General features: G+C 49.2%; 2 protein-coding genes across 4 annotated transcripts in view; one reads left to right on the plus strand and one right to left on the minus strand.

Annotated features, from left to right (window-relative positions):
* The window catches only part of REEP1 (receptor accessory protein 1), a 499,521-nt gene that overhangs the window by 171,032 nt on the left and 311,002 nt on the right, over positions 1–17,487 (plus strand). The gene's annotated exons all lie outside the window — the stretch shown is intronic.
* Positions 6,629–15,689, minus strand: THNSL2 (threonine synthase like 2). 3 transcript variants are annotated; one of them, XM_065836989.2, is made up of 9 exons: positions 15,395–15,689; positions 14,565–14,792; positions 13,609–13,803; positions 13,212–13,364; positions 12,196–12,426; positions 11,198–11,346; positions 8,352–8,477; positions 7,253–7,392; positions 6,629–7,127 (listed from the first exon to the last, which is right to left on the minus strand). In XM_065836989.2, the coding sequence occupies exons 2-9, from the start codon at positions 14,785–14,787 to the stop codon at positions 6,860–6,862; spliced, it is 1,485 nt and encodes a 494-aa protein (XP_065693061.1). In that variant the 5' UTR covers positions 14,788–14,792; positions 15,395–15,689; the 3' UTR covers positions 6,629–6,859. The 3 variants fall into 3 exon arrangements, with proteins under 3 accessions (XP_065693061.1, XP_065693062.1, XP_065693060.1); XM_065836990.2 differs by lacking the exon at positions 14,565–14,792 and having other exon boundaries at positions 15,395–15,514; XM_065836988.2 differs by lacking the exon at positions 15,395–15,689 and having other exon boundaries at positions 14,565–15,086.

Consider the following 17,487-nt stretch of genomic DNA (forward strand, 5'->3'; position numbering starts at 1 on the left):
TCGGGGTGATCTCAGGGGTGTCAGGGCAAGGACAGAGCCATGCAGGGCATCTGCTGGCTCCTCTCTTTTCCCACCCTCTTGCTCAAGAAAGGCAACACTTTTCCTCTCCTCCATACAACCTTTTTTTCCGTGATACAGTGTTTTAAAGATTTCTAGAATTTCCAAAGTTCCTACATTTGCTTCCTTTTGTAAAACTCAAACACAATTTTAACCATTTGGAATAAAACTGAGTCAGTTTAGCTTCCAAATATTATTCTTATTCAGCTTTAAATAATTTTTAAAAGTTTGTGCTCAAAATCAGCTCATTTTTTTTTGGTAGAACAAAGTCTTTTGTTACGATCCAAACAAATTCAACTTCCTTTTCAATTAAATATTTAAATTCTGAATACGGGATGCAAACAGTTGGGAAAAATCCTCTTCTGAGCCACTTCTGCTGCTGCTAACAGCGACATTCCCAGTGATGCTCCCAGCCTGCTGGTCCCCTCTGCAGAGGGTACCAGACCCCCTTTCCTCGCTCCCTGTGGGTACCTGTCAGGCTGCATCAAAACCATGGGACAGACCCGTCCACAGCGATGAGGGGACACAAAATCCCATGATCAATCCAATCTTGGGTTGGAATGACCCCGAAAGCACCATGGCTGTTTTCTGGAGTGCGTAGGGAGTTGTTAAGGTGGAGGAACATCACTTCAGGGGCCTGAAGGGCTGTCCTGCCCCAAATCAGGGACCGCTTCTCAGGCAGGCAATGTAACTGTCTTATATTCTCTGTATATTTATTACACATACTCTACAGATCTCAGTTTATGAATTAGACATATATATCTTTAAATGTTTTTATTAAAAAAAGCAGTATGTGTGCAGCTGCTGAACGGGTTCCCCACTATCTTCACCATGGTGAAGCTCTTTGCTGCTGTTGTTGATTTGGGGTGACCAGCAGCAGCTGGTTCTGTTCCCCCTGCACCTCCTCTCCTCCCTCCCCTGCTCCATGCTGTGGCTATGGAACAGAAATTTGTCTTTCATAGTCCAGCACCAACCAGGGCATCCTCCGGGTGAGCTGTATCTTCCCCCACTGCTCTTATAAGTGATACAGCTGATGGCCAATGTCACTTCATGTATTTATTGATTGACAGCAGCAGTTTGGATAAGCAAAGCCCAGTTGCCTTTGAGGGCAGGAATAACGTTGGAAGCAGCTGCCATTCAGCATCACAGGCATATGGCAAATTTTGTTTGGGGGTTGCCTTCCACCACGTGAGCATCTGACCTTTTTATTTCAATTTCTAGAGGGCTCTAGTGCTGAGTTTCTATTCAAAGCCAGGGAGGCGAGAGGGCAGCAGGGCTGGTGGGAGCTGAGGTTTCCCCGGGAAGCCCACCCTGGGTTGGGAGGTTGATTTTGCCCACGGAAGCAGCACAGGGATTTACAGCAGTGCCTGCTTTTTTCACAGCAAGGGTGAAAAAAAAAAATGAGGAAACCAAAAAGCAAGTGGGAGGGATGGACTCTTATCTCCAGATCTTCAGATTGAGATGTTCATAAGCCAACTAGTTTTTTCTGGGCTTGATGAACGTGGCAGAGTGATGTTCAACAGCCTGTGTTGCACCGGAGATCCAACAAAGCGATCTCCTCTGCCTTTAAAATGTATGAAGCAGCAAAATCTTAAGGGCATATCAACTTACTTTGATTGCAGGGCTGAGATCTTGGAAGACGTATTCCTTTAATTTCCTTGAGCTGGTTGCTTTCCCCGTGAAGGACATGCACAGAGTGGTGAGTTTTCAATGGAAACTGGTTTTGCCTCATTTTCCACTTCTGTTACAAGGAAAGAAGTGCAGAGCTCCAGAGGCCTGCCTGCCTCTTTCTATGCAGACAGAAAGGGCTGGGTGTCTGTCTTTAATTACAGCCTGAAAGAACTGCATTTAAAAGACAACAGCAAGCTATTTAATTAATACTTATCATTAGCACACATAGGAATGCCTAGCAGCAAATTGCAACAACAAAGCAATTCCTTTTTTCTTTTTTTTTTTTCCCTAGCACTTGGGATAAATTAATTCTAAAAAAGAGTAAACAAACCATTTGCACCAGATTTGAGATGTCTTTCGATGGAGTGGGAGTACTGGGATAGTAGATATTACCCTAGGACAGCAGAGATCTATGAGAACAGGCTTTTCAATCTCCAGCTCTCTTGGCCAAGAAGCTTATCTTCCTCTATCCATCTATCTATCTTTCTATCTTGGCATTTACACTGGGCTCATCCCCCTGTCTGAGCGCCTGCTTGTCTTCATACCTGTCCATAAATTACACGGTGCCCTCAGGGCATTATAAATAATAATTCAACTCCCAAACGTTCAGAATACTATTTTAAAGAATTGGCTCAGAATTTACTGCAAACTCCTCCTCCCAACCCATAAAGGTGACGCTGGAGCAGGACGTGACACCCCGATCAGTGGAGGAAATGCCCCAAAATCAGTTCCTTCCGTGGGAGGGCTGGGGTGGCCACAAGTCGGAAGATGGGGACGGGCACCACGACATAGCACAGGAGAAGGCTGGACTGCTCTGCTCATGGAAAGCAGCATCCTCATCCGCAGCTCACTGGGGATTTGTATTATCCCCCCAGTTTTAGCTCAACCAACACTGCAGGCAGCCAGTCATACCATGTCCTCCTTTAATTAATAGCACTCTTAACAGCACTGTTAGTGTCTGGAGTGATGAACCACAGTGTGGCCCTGCTGCTGATGTCTCCATGGGGAGCAACACCAGGTGATGACCGCTAGCTGAGACAGATGATTTAAAGGGTAGACCCCACGTGTAGCCAGACAGATCCTAACCCATGCTGGGACAAACACCCTAATCCCTTGTTGAACACACCAGCAAATGGCTACAGGACAGCAAGATGCTTTGGTATGTCTAAGCTGTTCCTTGGAAACCTTCAGCTGAACCATAAGGAACCCTATTCCTCTATCCCAATACATTGCATTTCCATCCCGATACCTTGCATCTCCATCCTAATACAATACTTCCTACTTGAGGTACTTAGGGGCTAGGACCACATTCCAGCCTTGTCCCGTAGTGTGAAGGGTGTCCCAACCTCCAGGGAAACGTCCCTGGCAAGACATGAGGTCTCTGCAGACGATGGTCACTGGCCAGTGGGCAACGCTGTCTTCTAGGATGTGTGGGTCAGGTTTGCTCAGGGTGAGGCGCCTGAAACTGGAATTTTTCCTGGGGAAAAATGTGAGCAGTTGATGTATGAGATTAATTATTTCACAAATCTGATCTGAACAGCTCTAAAAGGTGCAGAAGTAACCTACTGCTAACATGGGAACATGTCAAGCTGTCAGAGCTTGCAGAGCCTATCGAAATGCTGAGCAAGGAGGTACCGCTTTTCTGCATGACATTCCTCTTCGTGTTTTCCATCTTTCCATCAAACAAAGCTGACCTTCCCTCTCAATCAGAAACCCGAAGAGGAGCAAGCAGAGCCCTGGGCACACATTTAGGGGCAGAAGTGGGAGCTCCTGCTGTGGGAGCTGCCAGGGATGCCATGGTCCCTGAGCAAGGTGGTGGGACACAGCAAGTTCGTGAGGACAGCTCACACAGAATCACAGAATCACAGAATGTCAGGGATTGGAAGGGACCTCAAGAGATCATCCAGTCCAATCCCCCTGCTGGAGCAGGAACACCCAGATGAGGTTACACAGGAAGGTGTCCAGGCGGGTTTGAATGTCTGCAGAGGAGACTCTACAACCTCCCTGGGCAGCCTGGGCCAGGCTCTGGCACCCTCACTGAGAAGAAGTTTCTTCTCAAATTTAAGTGGAACCTCTTGTGTTCCAATTTGAACCCATTACCTCTTGTCCTATCACTGATTGTCACTGAGAAGAGCCTGGCTCCATCCTCCTGACACTCACCCTTTGTATATTTGTAAACATTAATGAGGTCACCCCTCAGTCTCCTCTTCTCCAAGCTCCAGAGCCCCAGCTCCCTCAGCCTTTCCTCACACGGGAGATGCTCCACTCCCTTCAGCATCTTTGTTGCCCTGCGCTGGACTCTCTCCAGCAGTTCCCTGTCCTTCTGGAACTGAGGGGCCCAGAACTGGACACAATATTCCAGGTGTGGTCTCACCAGGGCAGAGTAGAGGGGCAGGAGAACCTCTCTCGACCTACTGACCACCCCCTTCTAATCCACCCCAGGTACCATTGGCCTTCCTGGCCACAAGGGCCCAATGCTGGCTCATGGTCACCCGGCTGTCCACCAGGACCCCCAGGTCCCTTTCCCCTGCATTGCATTCTAATAGGTCATTTCCCAATTTATAACGGAAGCAAGGGTTGTTCTTACCCAGGTCCATCCCCACATCCCCACACTCAGGCTGCCACGGGCAACCATGCATTGCCCTCTGCAGAAGCATAACCGCCCTGCAAGCTGAGCCTGCCTGTGCTCCCTCCGACTCTGCTCCAGGTGTGAAACAGGCTTTTCCTGCTACGCTTCTGTCCTGGAAATCTCAGAGAGAAGTTTTGTATTGTCCTGCCCCAACAAAATCTGGTTTTGATTGGGGGAGAAGCAACATCCTCACCCCATAGGGGTACCCTCAGGGATGGCTGAGAATTAAACCCCTTTTCACCCCACATGGGCATTGTCTGATGCCTTCCCTCAGTGAGGCTGGAACCTTTTCCATCCGGCTGCTTACTGGATGGAATATACCCCCAGAACGTGGGTTTGTACTTGCCAAATTTGCTGCTTGCAAAACAGACAGGCTGAGAGAGTTGGTGTGTTCAGCCTGGAGAAGAGAAGGCTCCAGGGAGACCTTATTGTGGCCTTTTTGTACTTAAAAGGGGCCGATAAGAAGGATGGGGACAGACTTTTTTAGCAGGGTCTGTTGCGATAGGACAAGGGGTGATGGTTTTAAACTAAAAGAGGGGAGATTCAAGCTGGACATAGGGAAGAAATTTTTTACAGTGAGGGTGGTGAAATCCTGGCTCAGATTGCCCAGAGAGGTGGTGGATGCCCCATCCCTGGAGACATCCCAGGCCAGGCTGGACAGGGCTCTGAGCAACCTGAGCTGGTGAAGATGTCCCTGCTCATGGCAGGGGTGGCACTGGATGAGCCTTCCAACACAAACTATTCGATGATTCTATGGTTTGGCAGGCCACGAGCCCAGCACCCCTCACCCAGTCCATCCCCATGCTCTCCGAACAGGGTCCATGTCCAGCCCCTCACCCTCTCGCCTCCCCCTCCTGCTCCGGTTCCCACCAACAAGCTGGATTTGCAATCTCTCACTTGGATGTGGAGCTGGGTGCAATTTCAGGCCTCTCCCCCTTGCAGGGTGTCTTAAGCTATGATTAAGAGCTAAATTACAACCGGGCAGCCGTCCCTGGCTGAGAACCGCAAGATTTGGGGAGGCAGTTTGTTATTAAGGTGGTGGAGTCCAATGAGTACATCGTGTGCATCAATGAAAGGGGCAGCGGAACATGGGGATCAAACGGGATCAGGGGGTTTCTCATCAACATCACCGGTGACTCGCATCAGCCCCCAGCACAAAGCCATCCTTTAGGGCAAGGTTATTCCTGAGGATAAGACTGCATTATTCCTTAAATAAGACACATTTTCTGGTTGCTTTGGCTTGTAAAAAAGGGTGAATGATGGCCTCACAAAACAGACCTTCCCCAGACCTCACCACCATTTTACTCTCAACTGCTCCATCCATGCAACAGGTAGAGCTGTCAGCATTAAAAATATTCAGCATCCAAGCACCGTGGGTTTTTTGATTTATATTCAACTAAGCTGCTTCCCTTACCCCTGTGAATCGGGATGGGGCAGCCTCAGCCCCTGTCTCGGTGGAGATATGGGTCTCTTTTCTCCTGCAGAGTTTCGGTGGGATGGAAGGAGGCGGCGTGAGGGGGAACCAAGGAAAAGGCTGCCCAGGTGCCAGCAAGGCGGCTCGCAACCCAGGCAAAGCTTCCCACTCTTCCCGCACATTCTGCAACATCCCATGCCCATGCACTTCACAGAATTTACTTTACCCCGCTAAATGCCACTAAACATTCAAATTAATCCTCCCATTACGGGACTTCTTTTGATGTCAAAGGGGGAATTTTTTTTTTTTAATGGCAAAGGGGGATTTTTCCCCCCTGGTGTAATTATTCCTATTTTTTTCCCCCTCTTTTTAGGCACAAGAGATCCCTGCCAGATGCATGACTTGTGGAGGCAGCTCCCACATGAGGTATTTATATATTTATATGTGTATGGTGAGAACGTAGTATTGAAAGACCTGAAGTTTCGGGCTGAAGGGGAATTTCCCATTTCCTATTTGTTTCAGTGGAAGAGTCTGCAGCAGGACGAGGACCAAAAGCTGTGAAATATGGCACTGGAAAATAACTCCTTAAAATAAACACATCCATGGAAAACTACTGCTTTCTAACACTATCGCTGGACAAGTTTCGATGCCCAGGAATGACCCCTGGCACTGCTGAATTTATAGGGATGGGGAAAGCAAATCCACTCCAGCCCTGCATAATTTTCCTGTTTAGCATGTTAGGAGCTGCTGAACATCCCAGCACGGAGCCAGAATCACTGGAAAATGCTCAGGAAGGTGGTAACTGGGTAATGCTAGGAGAACTTTCCATAACAGCATGTAATGATGAAACAGGCGGCTTTATTCAGAGTTTCAATCAGTTTTTATGAATATGTAGGAAAAAGAGGATACAATTGCAGAGCTCTTCACTGGAAACATTATGAAATATTCTACATAATTCAATGGCGAAGTGTGTTGCTGCTAATAATTCATTGCATGGAGACTGTAGGCTCCTCTCCAGTGTAACACGGGGCTCTCCTGGGAATGGAAAATGAGCCCTGGGAGGCACTGACCAGCCGTGCCCTGGTAGCTCAGGTCTGGGTGACTCCCTGTCTGGTGATCTCCCCTTGTCCTGGGGGGGCTGACTGACCCCCCTGTGTCTCCCACCGCTGTGCCATGGCTTTAATCCGCTCCCGAAGCGCCTGTGCCCAGTCCTGCCCCTGCTCCAAGGGGATGGACCTGGTCTCCATAGACGTTAAGGTGGCGATTTCGGGGGGGAGCTGGGGAGCCAGCCCGGCTCGGAGCACGGCGTCCTGAAATTTGGCTGCAGAGGCTGGAGCTAAGCAACACCGGGGCGTGCTGGAAAGGAAAAGAAAAGCAAGAAAACTTTTGATGGAAGTAAAACCCAACCTGGAGATGTGGCAGGAGCAAGAGGAGAAGTGATGCGCCGCTCCCCAGTGCTCCTGGACCATGTCTGTCCTTACCTGTCCAGCTGTGAGTAGTGGTAGTGAGCAGCCACGGCGGAGTGGGGACACAGCAGGTAGCGGTTGTCCTCCCAGCAGCGTTGCATGGCTCGCACGATGTCCTCGTCGGAAGCCGAGCACGACTGCAGGGTCTTGGAGAGCTGCAGCCCCGGGGGAAAAGGGGAGCTTTGCTCAGGACATCACCACCCCAGGCGTTCCCAGCAGGGGCACTCAGCAAAGCAGTTTGAAATAGGGAGGCTGGGGCATGAGACTTGCCAGAGACTGAAGGAGAAGGGGTTAGTGATGCAGTCAGGGGATGAGGCACTGACGGAAACCACCACGGGGTGAGGGCAGGAGTGAGGGGTTTCCATCCCCAGGTGCTGGGAGCGTGGGTGGAGAGGAGCCAAAACTCAGCTGCTCAGCTCCACACTGCTATTTGCATGCTCCAAGGGAGTTTCTGAGGGTTTGTAAAACGCACCTCAGTGTAATAGCTCTTCTTTCTTGGAATAATGTATTTTTAAGTACTTATTTTGCCCCTGTGCAAGCAGGAGTGCATGACAGGCAAAGGATGCACAGCAGGGGACAGCACACCTTGAGTGGGAAGAGGCAGGACTTTGCATCTGGCCCAAAGAGCCTCACAATTCAAATGTTCAGTTTCCTCTTGTATTTCTCTCTGCTTTGTGTTTGTGCTCCCATTTATCACAACACAGAGGCTGAATTGCAGCACCAAACCCAGCAGACCCACTCCCAAGTGCCCCATCAGGTTCAAGCCAGCACACACAAAGTGATGCCCTGGTGCATGGCCAATGCCAGAGCTGGAGTGGTCAAGGAAGGAGAGGTTTCATATCCTACTCAAATAATCGTAGGCATTTTTAAAAATATTTTTGCAAAGAAGAAAGAGTTTTCTTTCAAAAAACATAATTTAAAATGGTCTTTTAAGATCTCTATGCACACATGTTGATATATAGCTTCTCTGGCCTCATGCTAAAATTTTTGGTTGGAAAGTCTCCACTATGATATTTTATTCTGAATATGAGTTGAAAACAACTGGTGGTGGTAAATCTCCTTGCACACGCACACCCCCCACACACACATGGTGCCACATGCATGAGGAACTGACCTTCCTGTGCAAATCCTCTGGTAGTTTCAGGCTTTTCGACGCGCTGAATTGCTCCATCAACATTTTCGTCAGGTGGCTGTCGGAGCCTGAGAGCAGCCAGAAGATCCTCTCCATATTGTAAGGCTCCTGGGATAACAATGCAACAGGTAAGTAGCAGAAATTCAAGTGTATATCTCGGAGGAATAGCACCTGTGGGGATGCTCTGATGTCTAATTAGGGTTGAGGTCCTATTGCCACCTTTTTTTTTTTTTTGGAGTCTGAGGTGGGCTTTGTGTCTTCTCCTTGCACACCTACAAGACAAGGCGTGCAAGACAAGCCTTTGGGAACCCAGCATCCTTCAGACCTCTGACCTGTCAGAGCAGTCTGGCAGTGACCATCAGATTAAAAAAAAACTTAATGAAAGGACAACTGATGAATCAATGGCATGACCACATCTGTACAATCACCCTGAGGAACCCGGGCTAATAACACACTATGTATTTGAGAACCAGAAATATCCAGCTGTTTACTCAGTGTTGCAGATGCTGCTGTGAGTCACCCAGCTTCCGCGTGACTTAATGAGACACCCAGCTCCCTGCGGGGCTGACCGATAAGCTTTATGAACATATAATGTACATATAGGGCCTGACTGGCCTGTATGGCCATGTAGCAATCAGTGTTGCAACACTGCAACTCCGTGCAAGACCATGCAGGAGGGTCCCAAACCGATTTCAGTGCTCGCTGCCTCATTCCTGCGCGCTCACAAGTGCCAAGAAACGTTTATCCAGGTGGTTTGGCCAGGACACTTTGTAGGGACAGACAGGAGAAGTGGCACCAACTGCTGAGTCCTCATCACATCTCCTGGGTTCCAGTGCTGGTTTTGGATAAGCTCTTTGTATCTTTTAGCAGCTGACAGTATCCATGACCTTTTATCTCTCCATCTTGTCGCACCTCAGAGAGTCATCAGGAGTTACTCAGATTTTTGTGTCCTTATTTAGGTGGCTTATGACCCCAGTCCTGTTCTTCATCTTCCCACCATCATTTCCAAGGGCCTCCAGCCTGTAATCTTCAGTCTAGTCTGGGCACAGCTTGCCCTTTGCTTTAGGTTGTTCACCAATTTAGGTTGTCCTCTGCTTCCCGGCCTGGCTGTCCTGAGAAGCTACATGTCATCAAGTCTGGACTTCGGTGACCTGCTACCAGAGGTGCCTCCAGTACCATCCTCCTGACACCCCTTCTCCTGTCCTTCCTTTCCACATCCAGATCTTCCCCTTCACCATCCATTTGTACCAGCCTTACCATTTCCACTACAGATTACTACACTGACACCAGTAAGATGAACTGGGCCAGGACACTGATGTGAGCACTGGCCTTGCTGTTGATTTTGCCCAGTGCCACTAGAGTTGTCCAGAAGAACACTGTGGCCCAACTCAGAGGGCAGATCATGCTGGAGACTGTTCCCAAGGAAAGTTTTGCCACGTGGACCTAAGTTACATGATGCTTCCTGACCTCAGGGCCAGAGAACAGCTCCTGGTTGGTTTCAGGTACCACAAGGACACAGTGTCTGCTGTGATGCTCCTGGAATTGCTCCTGGAATTGCAAGGCTCATTCACACTAGACTTTCTGCTTCATCTTCAACTTCTCAGTTAGTGTCTAACTGGAAATTTTTCTCTGGTTTGGCTTGACTGCAGTAGAGGCAACCTGAAGAGGTTGTGCACTCTCCATTCTTGAAGATTTCCAACACCTGACAGGACTAGCCCTGAGGAATCTGGGCTGACCTTGCTTTGAGCAGCTCCCAACTGGAGACCTCCTGAAGTCGCCTCCAGCATGAATGATCTGTTGAGCTGTGGAAATATTTGCATGGATGCTATAGATGTGAGCTGAATGATGATGTCCCACACAGCCATGGAGAAGGATACACCCATCCAGCTCCTTGGGAATCTTTGGACATCACCTCACCCGGCTGCGTTCCCTCATGACCACAAAGTCTGGCACAAGCTTACGTGTCTCAGCAGACCAGCGCTACTGAAGGGACACAGGAGCCCAACTACTCTTTGAGCTCTGAGGAGCCCCATGAATTCACATCACAGGAGGAAAGTCAAGCTGCAGACCACAACAGCCTGGTGACAGGGGCATAAGGACTTCTGCAAAGTATGGCAGTTCCTCCAGGCTCCCAGATCCTCCCACTGTGTTTGAACAGCTTTTGGGAAATCCAGGTATCTTAAGGCCACAGTGATACAACCCCAAGTGTTTCACATTTTGGTCATTTGTTTGTAAGTAGATTCAATTCCTGTGGATCACAGGGTAGGTATGAAATGGGAGGTATTTGCTTCCAGGTGTTTGGTTTCTGCACCTTCATGACTTTTCATTTCTGAGGCCTCTGCCTGCCTGCTGAGACTTGTTTTGCTCTGAGCAAACTGCAGATGGCCATAGATGAGGCACTTCTTCTGGGCTTCCCTTCCTTCTTCCTGGTTTCTTCTTCTGCTCCTGGTGGAGACTTTCAGAACCACCAAAAAAGCCCCTTGAGATGTGATGGGCTTTATAATTTTCTAAGTCTCACATTTTCAGAAAAAACATCCCTCTCTTGCTAACTCTGCACATAATGAAACCCCAGAAACCCAGCATTTAACAACGAAAATTACTAAGTCAAGCCCTGAAAAGTGAGGAAGAAGGTGTTTGATCTACCTCAGCTCAGCAGTCTGCAGCATAAATGCTGAACATGAGTCACACCTTTTAATGCATCGCTGAAAGGCATTGCCAGTGGCAGAATTATGCTCTCACAAACCAGGTAAAACAAAGTACGAGGAAAAAAAGTTACAAAAAATATATAATATTTGGTATTCTTGCATTTTGATCAATTCATTACATACCTGAATGTCCATGGCTGATGCTAACGTAGCCTTCACACTCTCTGACACTGACAGATCTCCATGTTGAACAGTTCTGTGAATTATGTCATTGCTGTTAACAACGGCAACAAGCCGAACTGGGAGACCCATTTTCTGGGCAATACAGCCAGCTAGAAAAAATGTGAAAAAATACGCGTGTGCTTGATGAAGAAACATTCAAAGGAGATTTAGTAGAGAAGTCACTGTACAAGCTGATTGAGCATATAGCTCAGAAGCAGACACAAATTGCAGTCCCCAGCAGATGCTGAGATATCTGTCTTTAACGTTTTGGTAGAGCACTAGGGATGCAATGCTCCACCTGCCATCAAATGCTGACGCTTGGGCACCTCCACATTTGAAGATGGGTGGGCAGGGGACCAAGTGGTCAGGCAGCTGCCGTTCAAGCACAGGAGGTGAAGCTTTTGGGCTCTTGCAGCTTATTAATGCTGCCTCAGATGGGCAGCCTGGAAATACAGTGCATGCAGTTGGGTGCATGGAATCCTTTATTGCTTTCATGAGACAGTTTTACGCCTGTTTTGGGATGGAGGCAATCAAGGACTCACATTTAGAAGGCCAGACTATGCAATTAAAAGTGGTTCTCTTGGCTGCGCACTACCACGCAAAACAGAGTAGGACCAGGAAGGACTCCACACCTCTGTTAATGTCTCACTTGGGAAATAAGAGCCACAGTATTTTCCCTCTTTCCTGGATCAAACACATTCTGTCCTCTTCTAAAGTGACCATCCCCAAGATAGCTACAGTCATCATCAGAAGGTGGTTTGGGATTTTCTGCACCTTGCATCAGTGACACCTAAATTAGTAATAACCATGCATGAGTAATAAAATAGAAGTGGTTCTGAAGAAATCCTACCAGACAGTGGGTGTTTTGATAAATAACAATACCCAGCATCTGCAAAGTGCTTTCAGTCCATAGGTCACAGCACTCTCTTCCCTATCTAACCTGTCTTTTTTCCCTTCACCTGTGATATTTCCTCCTCCTCCTGTTGGCACAACAATTTCCACCACTGGCAGCGGGGTAGTATCGAGGGACGGGGCACACTGAAAGTAAGCGTAGAAGTGGTGAGCGATCTGGACCATAATCCTAGACCAATTGACTGAATTCAGGCTCATCAGATTGTATTTTCTGGCAAAATCGACATCAGCAAACAGTTCCTTGATCGGCTCATCGATTTCATCACTGTTCCCATGAGCTGGCGAAAGGAGAAAGGAAAGATTAGATCTGCCAACATCAGCGCATCAGGCATAAAGTATTTCTGCTCAGAAATAGGGCCAGTTTCAAGCCATGGGGTTTTCTGGGGTGTCCTGATCTGTAGGAGCCAGGGGTTGAGTAGCACCATGTGGATGCCGGGTGGTTACTACAAACGTTGCACTCTGGGATCTTGGTTATGCCAAGAATATATATTTGCCAGGATAGGCCAAGGTGAGACCTGTTTGAGCAGGGGAGTCCATGGGACAGCTCAAGCACCCCATGGTGATCCCCACCATGAGGTTGGTGAGATGGGAGGGGATGGACCACCCGTGAAGGTGAGGTGACAGAGGGAAGGGGTGACTCTCCATCCTTTTAGTGTCAAGAAATGGTGTTGAATTCAGTGCAACTAAACATCAAGGACCTGCATGGAGACAGCTCTGATCTGTGGTCAGGAGAACAATAAGCCTTGAACCACTTTTCATCCAAGCGGGGACATCAAAGCCCGCCTGGACACATTCCTGTGCCACCTCACCTAGGCGTTCCTGCTCCAGCAGGGGGATTGGACTAGATGATCTTTTGAGGTCCCTTCCAATCCCAAACATACTGTGATACTGTGATACTGTGATCTGATATAGGTTCCTGTTAGCCAGATATCTGGGCACAGTGGTCGTGATAGCAATGGCCCAGCTGGCTGCAGCTGCTAAAGCAGCAGCCCCCTGAGACTTTTAGGGGCACAGTTTTGTCACAGCATGGCCATAAAGTAGACAGTGCAACAGCAATACCAACCAGCAAAGACGTGGACGTTGTCTTCAACGACAGTGGTCATCTGAAGTTCCTGTATCTGAGTACAGAGGCCCTTGGGCAGCAGAACAAAGATGTCCATGTTCTTTTGCCCTCTCACACTCTCGATGGCCGAGCTCCCCGTGTCCCCTGAAGTCCCTGTTTCAAAGTGAGGAGGAGCCAAGAAAAGCAAAAACTGATTCTTCAGTCAAACCCGTATCACTGCAGAGATGCTCCGTGAGATGTTTTTGGCTAGATCTGCCACCCTGGCTTCACCCAGAGACCACTCACCCAATACCCACGAGGCAATACCATCCTGTGGCATAGGGAGGGCAGTGGAATAACGTCTCTCAAGGTAAAGACCTGCTCAGAAATTCTACCCCCTACAAAGAGGCATACTCACCCACCAGAATAGTGACATGCTTCTGCTTTTTCTCCAAGAAGTACTGTAAAAACTGTCCCGTACAGGACAAGGACAGATCCTTAAATGCGTATGTAACCCCATGCCAGAGCTCCAACACATTCAGCCCGTCCTTCAACCTGGACAGATGGACAACGTCCTTGTGCCTGAACCTGCTGAAGGCCCTGTCGATCAGGTCTAGAGGGAAAATGATTAAAGAGGCTGTTAGGTAGAGGAGTATTCTTTTTCTGAGCAACCTATTCTAGCTGAACATGTCCCTGCTCATGGCAGGGGGTTGGACTAGATGATCTTTGAAGGTCCCTTCCAACCCAAACTATTCTATGATTGCTGTATCTTCATGCTCTTGGGAATATTTCTGCACAACCAAAGACTCAGTTGCTGGAGAGTTGACAGATATCCAGCAAGTTATTCTTAGTTATTAGGAGTAAAACATCTCAGATTTATTATCTTCAACAGCTCTATGGCAAGAGACCCCAGGGGACACCTGACACAATCAGAGCAGCCTGTGTTACAACTTAAAATACAGGAAACTGGAATGTTATGATAGTGTGCTGTTTAGACAGAGGTTGCAGCTGCCCTCTGGTGGAAGTGATAGCTGTTAAACATTAAAAGCATTAAAAATTTCATCTCAATGAGAGTGTGGAGCAGCAGAGAGCTGTGGCGTCAGGACAGGTCTGGAGCCCATCAGAGCAGCAGAGTCCCCCAGCAGTGAGCGGGACCACAGCATCAGCCATCCCTATTGCACAGGGGATGCCTTTTCCAGAAGGTAACAAGCCCCAGCAAGATGAGAGAGAAGAGGATAGAGAAAGGAGCACGCGATGGTGCAGCACTCCATTCTCTGGGGGCTGTGAAGGGGTGAAGGCAGACAGGTGCATCTGAACACCCCAAAATCCTCGCACACATTGCCACAAGCAGCTCCCCACGTGGCTGTGGCTCACCGTTGAGCGTGTCCCGCGGGACCAGCTCGGCCGTGATGAAGAGGGAGCAGAGCTCCTTCACCAGCTCCCGGTAGGAGAGGCGGCTCCATCTCTGCAGTGTGTCCCGGTCCAGCGTGGGGATGGACTGGGGCATGAAGAGGCCCCCATCGGGCGCGTAGCCGGAGAAGAGGGCTCCCTCGAAGTCAACAGCCCCCACACCTCCCCGTGTGCTGATGTACTCCATGGGCGCTGGGGAGGCACCACGGTCACTGCTGGGACCCCCAAGCATCCCCTCACTGGGGACATCCCCACATCCCAGGCTGACTCCCCCCAAGACTTCCCATGTGGATGGGCAGAGCTCCTCAGGGAGGAAACCACTCCCTCCCAAAACAACGCCGTGGGGAGTAGGAGCAGCCGGGGCTTGGGAAGGGTGCACAGAATTTTGCAGGGGGTGGAAACACTGCCCGGGATTCTTCCCAAGGTGGCTGGAGACTCCTGGTCCCGCTTTCCCCACGTCCTTCCCACCCTGCCCCGGAGACACTTCCCGGCCTGAGCTAAAGCCCTGCCGGCGCAGGAGTCGCTGCAGAAGCACGTCATGTCCCCTACAGGCTGCTTGCAAAAGCTGGAGTGTTAAAAATAGAATTAATAAATAAATAAAAGGAGATAAGTATGTGTTTAGATCAGGCTGATTCGGTCCAAAGGGGTTAAACTAAGGACAGGATTTAACTCAGTGTGGGAAACGCTGAGCTAATTACCCCGGATTCATGCAAATCCCACCAAGCAGCCACCAGTATTGCTGGGAGAGGCCCCCCACTTGTCCCGATCCCGTGAACCCACACAGCCATTCTCACCTCGGGCACTGGGCTTGATTGTGCAGCCCCTCTGAATGGCCACAGGAAGCCTGACCCCACGCAGAGGCAACAAAGCAGCTGAGCAACTCGCCACCGCCGCTTGCAACCCGGCCGCCCTTTGCGCTTGTGCTCATGGAAAACTTCTCCCCGTTGCACGCCGCTGATGTTCCGCTCGCTGCGGCGCAACCGGCCGCCCAGCTTGGGAATTGGGAACGTGGGGAAGAGGGAGCTGAGATGCTGCTGGTGGTGCTAAGCACTGGGGCAAGGGGCAGCAGGCATGGGCTGGGGAGAAATCTGGTTAGATATTAGGAGATGATAGTTTCTTCCACGAGGATGATCAAGCATGGGGCATAGAAAGCTTGTTGTCTCCAGTATAACACCAGAGAAACTGCAAACTCAACTGGGAAAAGACTGAGCCACCTGGTTTAAGTATGAAATTGGATTTAAAGTTGAGGTTGAACCTGCTTAAAGCAGGGTTTAGGTTTAGATATCTCCAAAAGTCCCTTTCAAACAAAATCAATCTGTAAATCAGCTGTGCAAAGCCACTGCAGCCTGTGAGACTGGGATGTCATAACAGCTCCACCCCACTGATGGGGAAACTGAGGCACGGGAGAGAGAGGGGACGTGTGCAGGGCTGTGCAAAAAGCCTCAGCTCATCTTTGTAGGGAAGCAATATGCATCACTTTCCTTACTTTTTAGTTTAATAAATAGCGTTTTTTGAATGGCGAGGTCAGCTCAGAACTGGTGGCTGCACAGAGCTGGGGTGCAGCACAGCGTGCGCCCCTGGAGCCTGTGCAGGGACTTCATGTGCAGGGACTTCAGCCCAGGAGGGCAAGGGGCAGAGGTACAAAGGATGGCTGATAAAAGCCAGCCATGAGCAAGGAAGCCCATGTCTGCAGTAGGGGACACATCGCCTGCCGAGGCATCAGAGTCTAACCCAGCATGTGTTGCCTCTCTTACTCAGGAGAGTAACCAGAGCCAAGAGAAAAGTCTCCACGGACAGTGGTCCAGACCTTGCCCTCAGCACCAACATGAAAAACACCTCTTCTACACCCAACATCTAGCTTGTTACTACAAGCTCCAGCAACAAACTCCAGCTTGTTACTACAAGCTCCTCAGCAGGAGACAGAAGCTAAATTTCAGGCTCTGACGCGAGAGTTGCCCCTGATGGTGTTGCTCAAGGTTGAACAGAGCAGCGGTAGCAGAGCAGGAAGCAAACAGCAGCTTTTTAATAACATATCTGAGCTTATCCAGTAGGTCAGAGCAGTGTTAATAGTCTCTATTTTCTGACCACCTCTAGGAACTTCTAGGGATCTAATTATCTACAATTATATCAATTATATCACCCAACCAGCCTGCATCTTCCCACTGTAAGGAGATCTCTGCTCATCATGTTCCAAAGTTGAACTATGAGCCACCCAAACCCGCTGTATCCCTGGGGTCCTCCTTGTACCTGCAGCCACCAGCTCCTCACAGCACATAGGGGTGCTGACCCCAGAATGGGGATTCATCCCCATCCCAAAGTGGCATCCAAGTGCTTTCACAAGGCGCTGGAAAAAACAGGGAGCAGGGATGGACCTCATTCTTCAGGGACAGCTGATGGTTAAACCAATGATGAAACTTTTGCAGGGCCATCCCTAGGGTCACCAAAACTCTCCAGGGTCACCTGGTGAGCTGAGGCGAGCGGACGATGTCCCCGAAACGGAGCTTTAGCTCCGTTTCGGGGACATCGTCCGCTCGCCTCAGCTTAGAGTCGTAGAATCATGACCCCCAACATGCAGAGCAAATCCCACCTTGACAAAGTGGTGTAAAGAGATGATGTTCTCAGTCCCATGTGAGATGGGACTGAGTGTTTTTAGAAGGTAAATGACCCTTTAATACCCAGCTGGGCTAGTTATTAGTCCCTTCCTCATCTATCATCTCTGGAAGGGTTTTTTCCCCATTGCGATCCGGTGGTAGGTGACATAAAAAACATTCAAGAAATGTTTCTGAAGAAAACAGTGAAGTAATAGAAATAAATACTAAAAGCTGTGGGATACATGATTTATCTCCTCTACTCCAACCTCTCCCATGACAACATGCCCAGGTAAAGT

This window comes from Patagioenas fasciata, chromosome 4 (genome assembly GCF_037038585.1).
Source record: "Patagioenas fasciata isolate bPatFas1 chromosome 4, bPatFas1.hap1, whole genome shotgun sequence".
Classification (NCBI taxonomy): domain Eukaryota; kingdom Metazoa; phylum Chordata; class Aves; order Columbiformes; family Columbidae; genus Patagioenas; species Patagioenas fasciata.

Bases quoted from the DNA above. Each gene is read 5' to 3' on its own strand.
- THNSL2 (XM_065836988.2), bottom strand. From the start codon at position 14,832: ATGCTTGGGGGTCCCAGCAGTGACCGTGGTGCCTCCCCAGCGCCCATG. The intron at 13,365-13,608 runs GTGAGTATGCCT...ACTTTGAAACAG, and splicing joins GCATGTCACTATTCTGGTGG to GGACTTCAGGGGACACGGGG. The intron at 7,393-8,351 runs GTCAGTTCCTCA...CCGGGGCTGCAG, and splicing joins CAGAGGATTTGCACAGGAAG to CTCTCCAAGACCCTGCAGTC.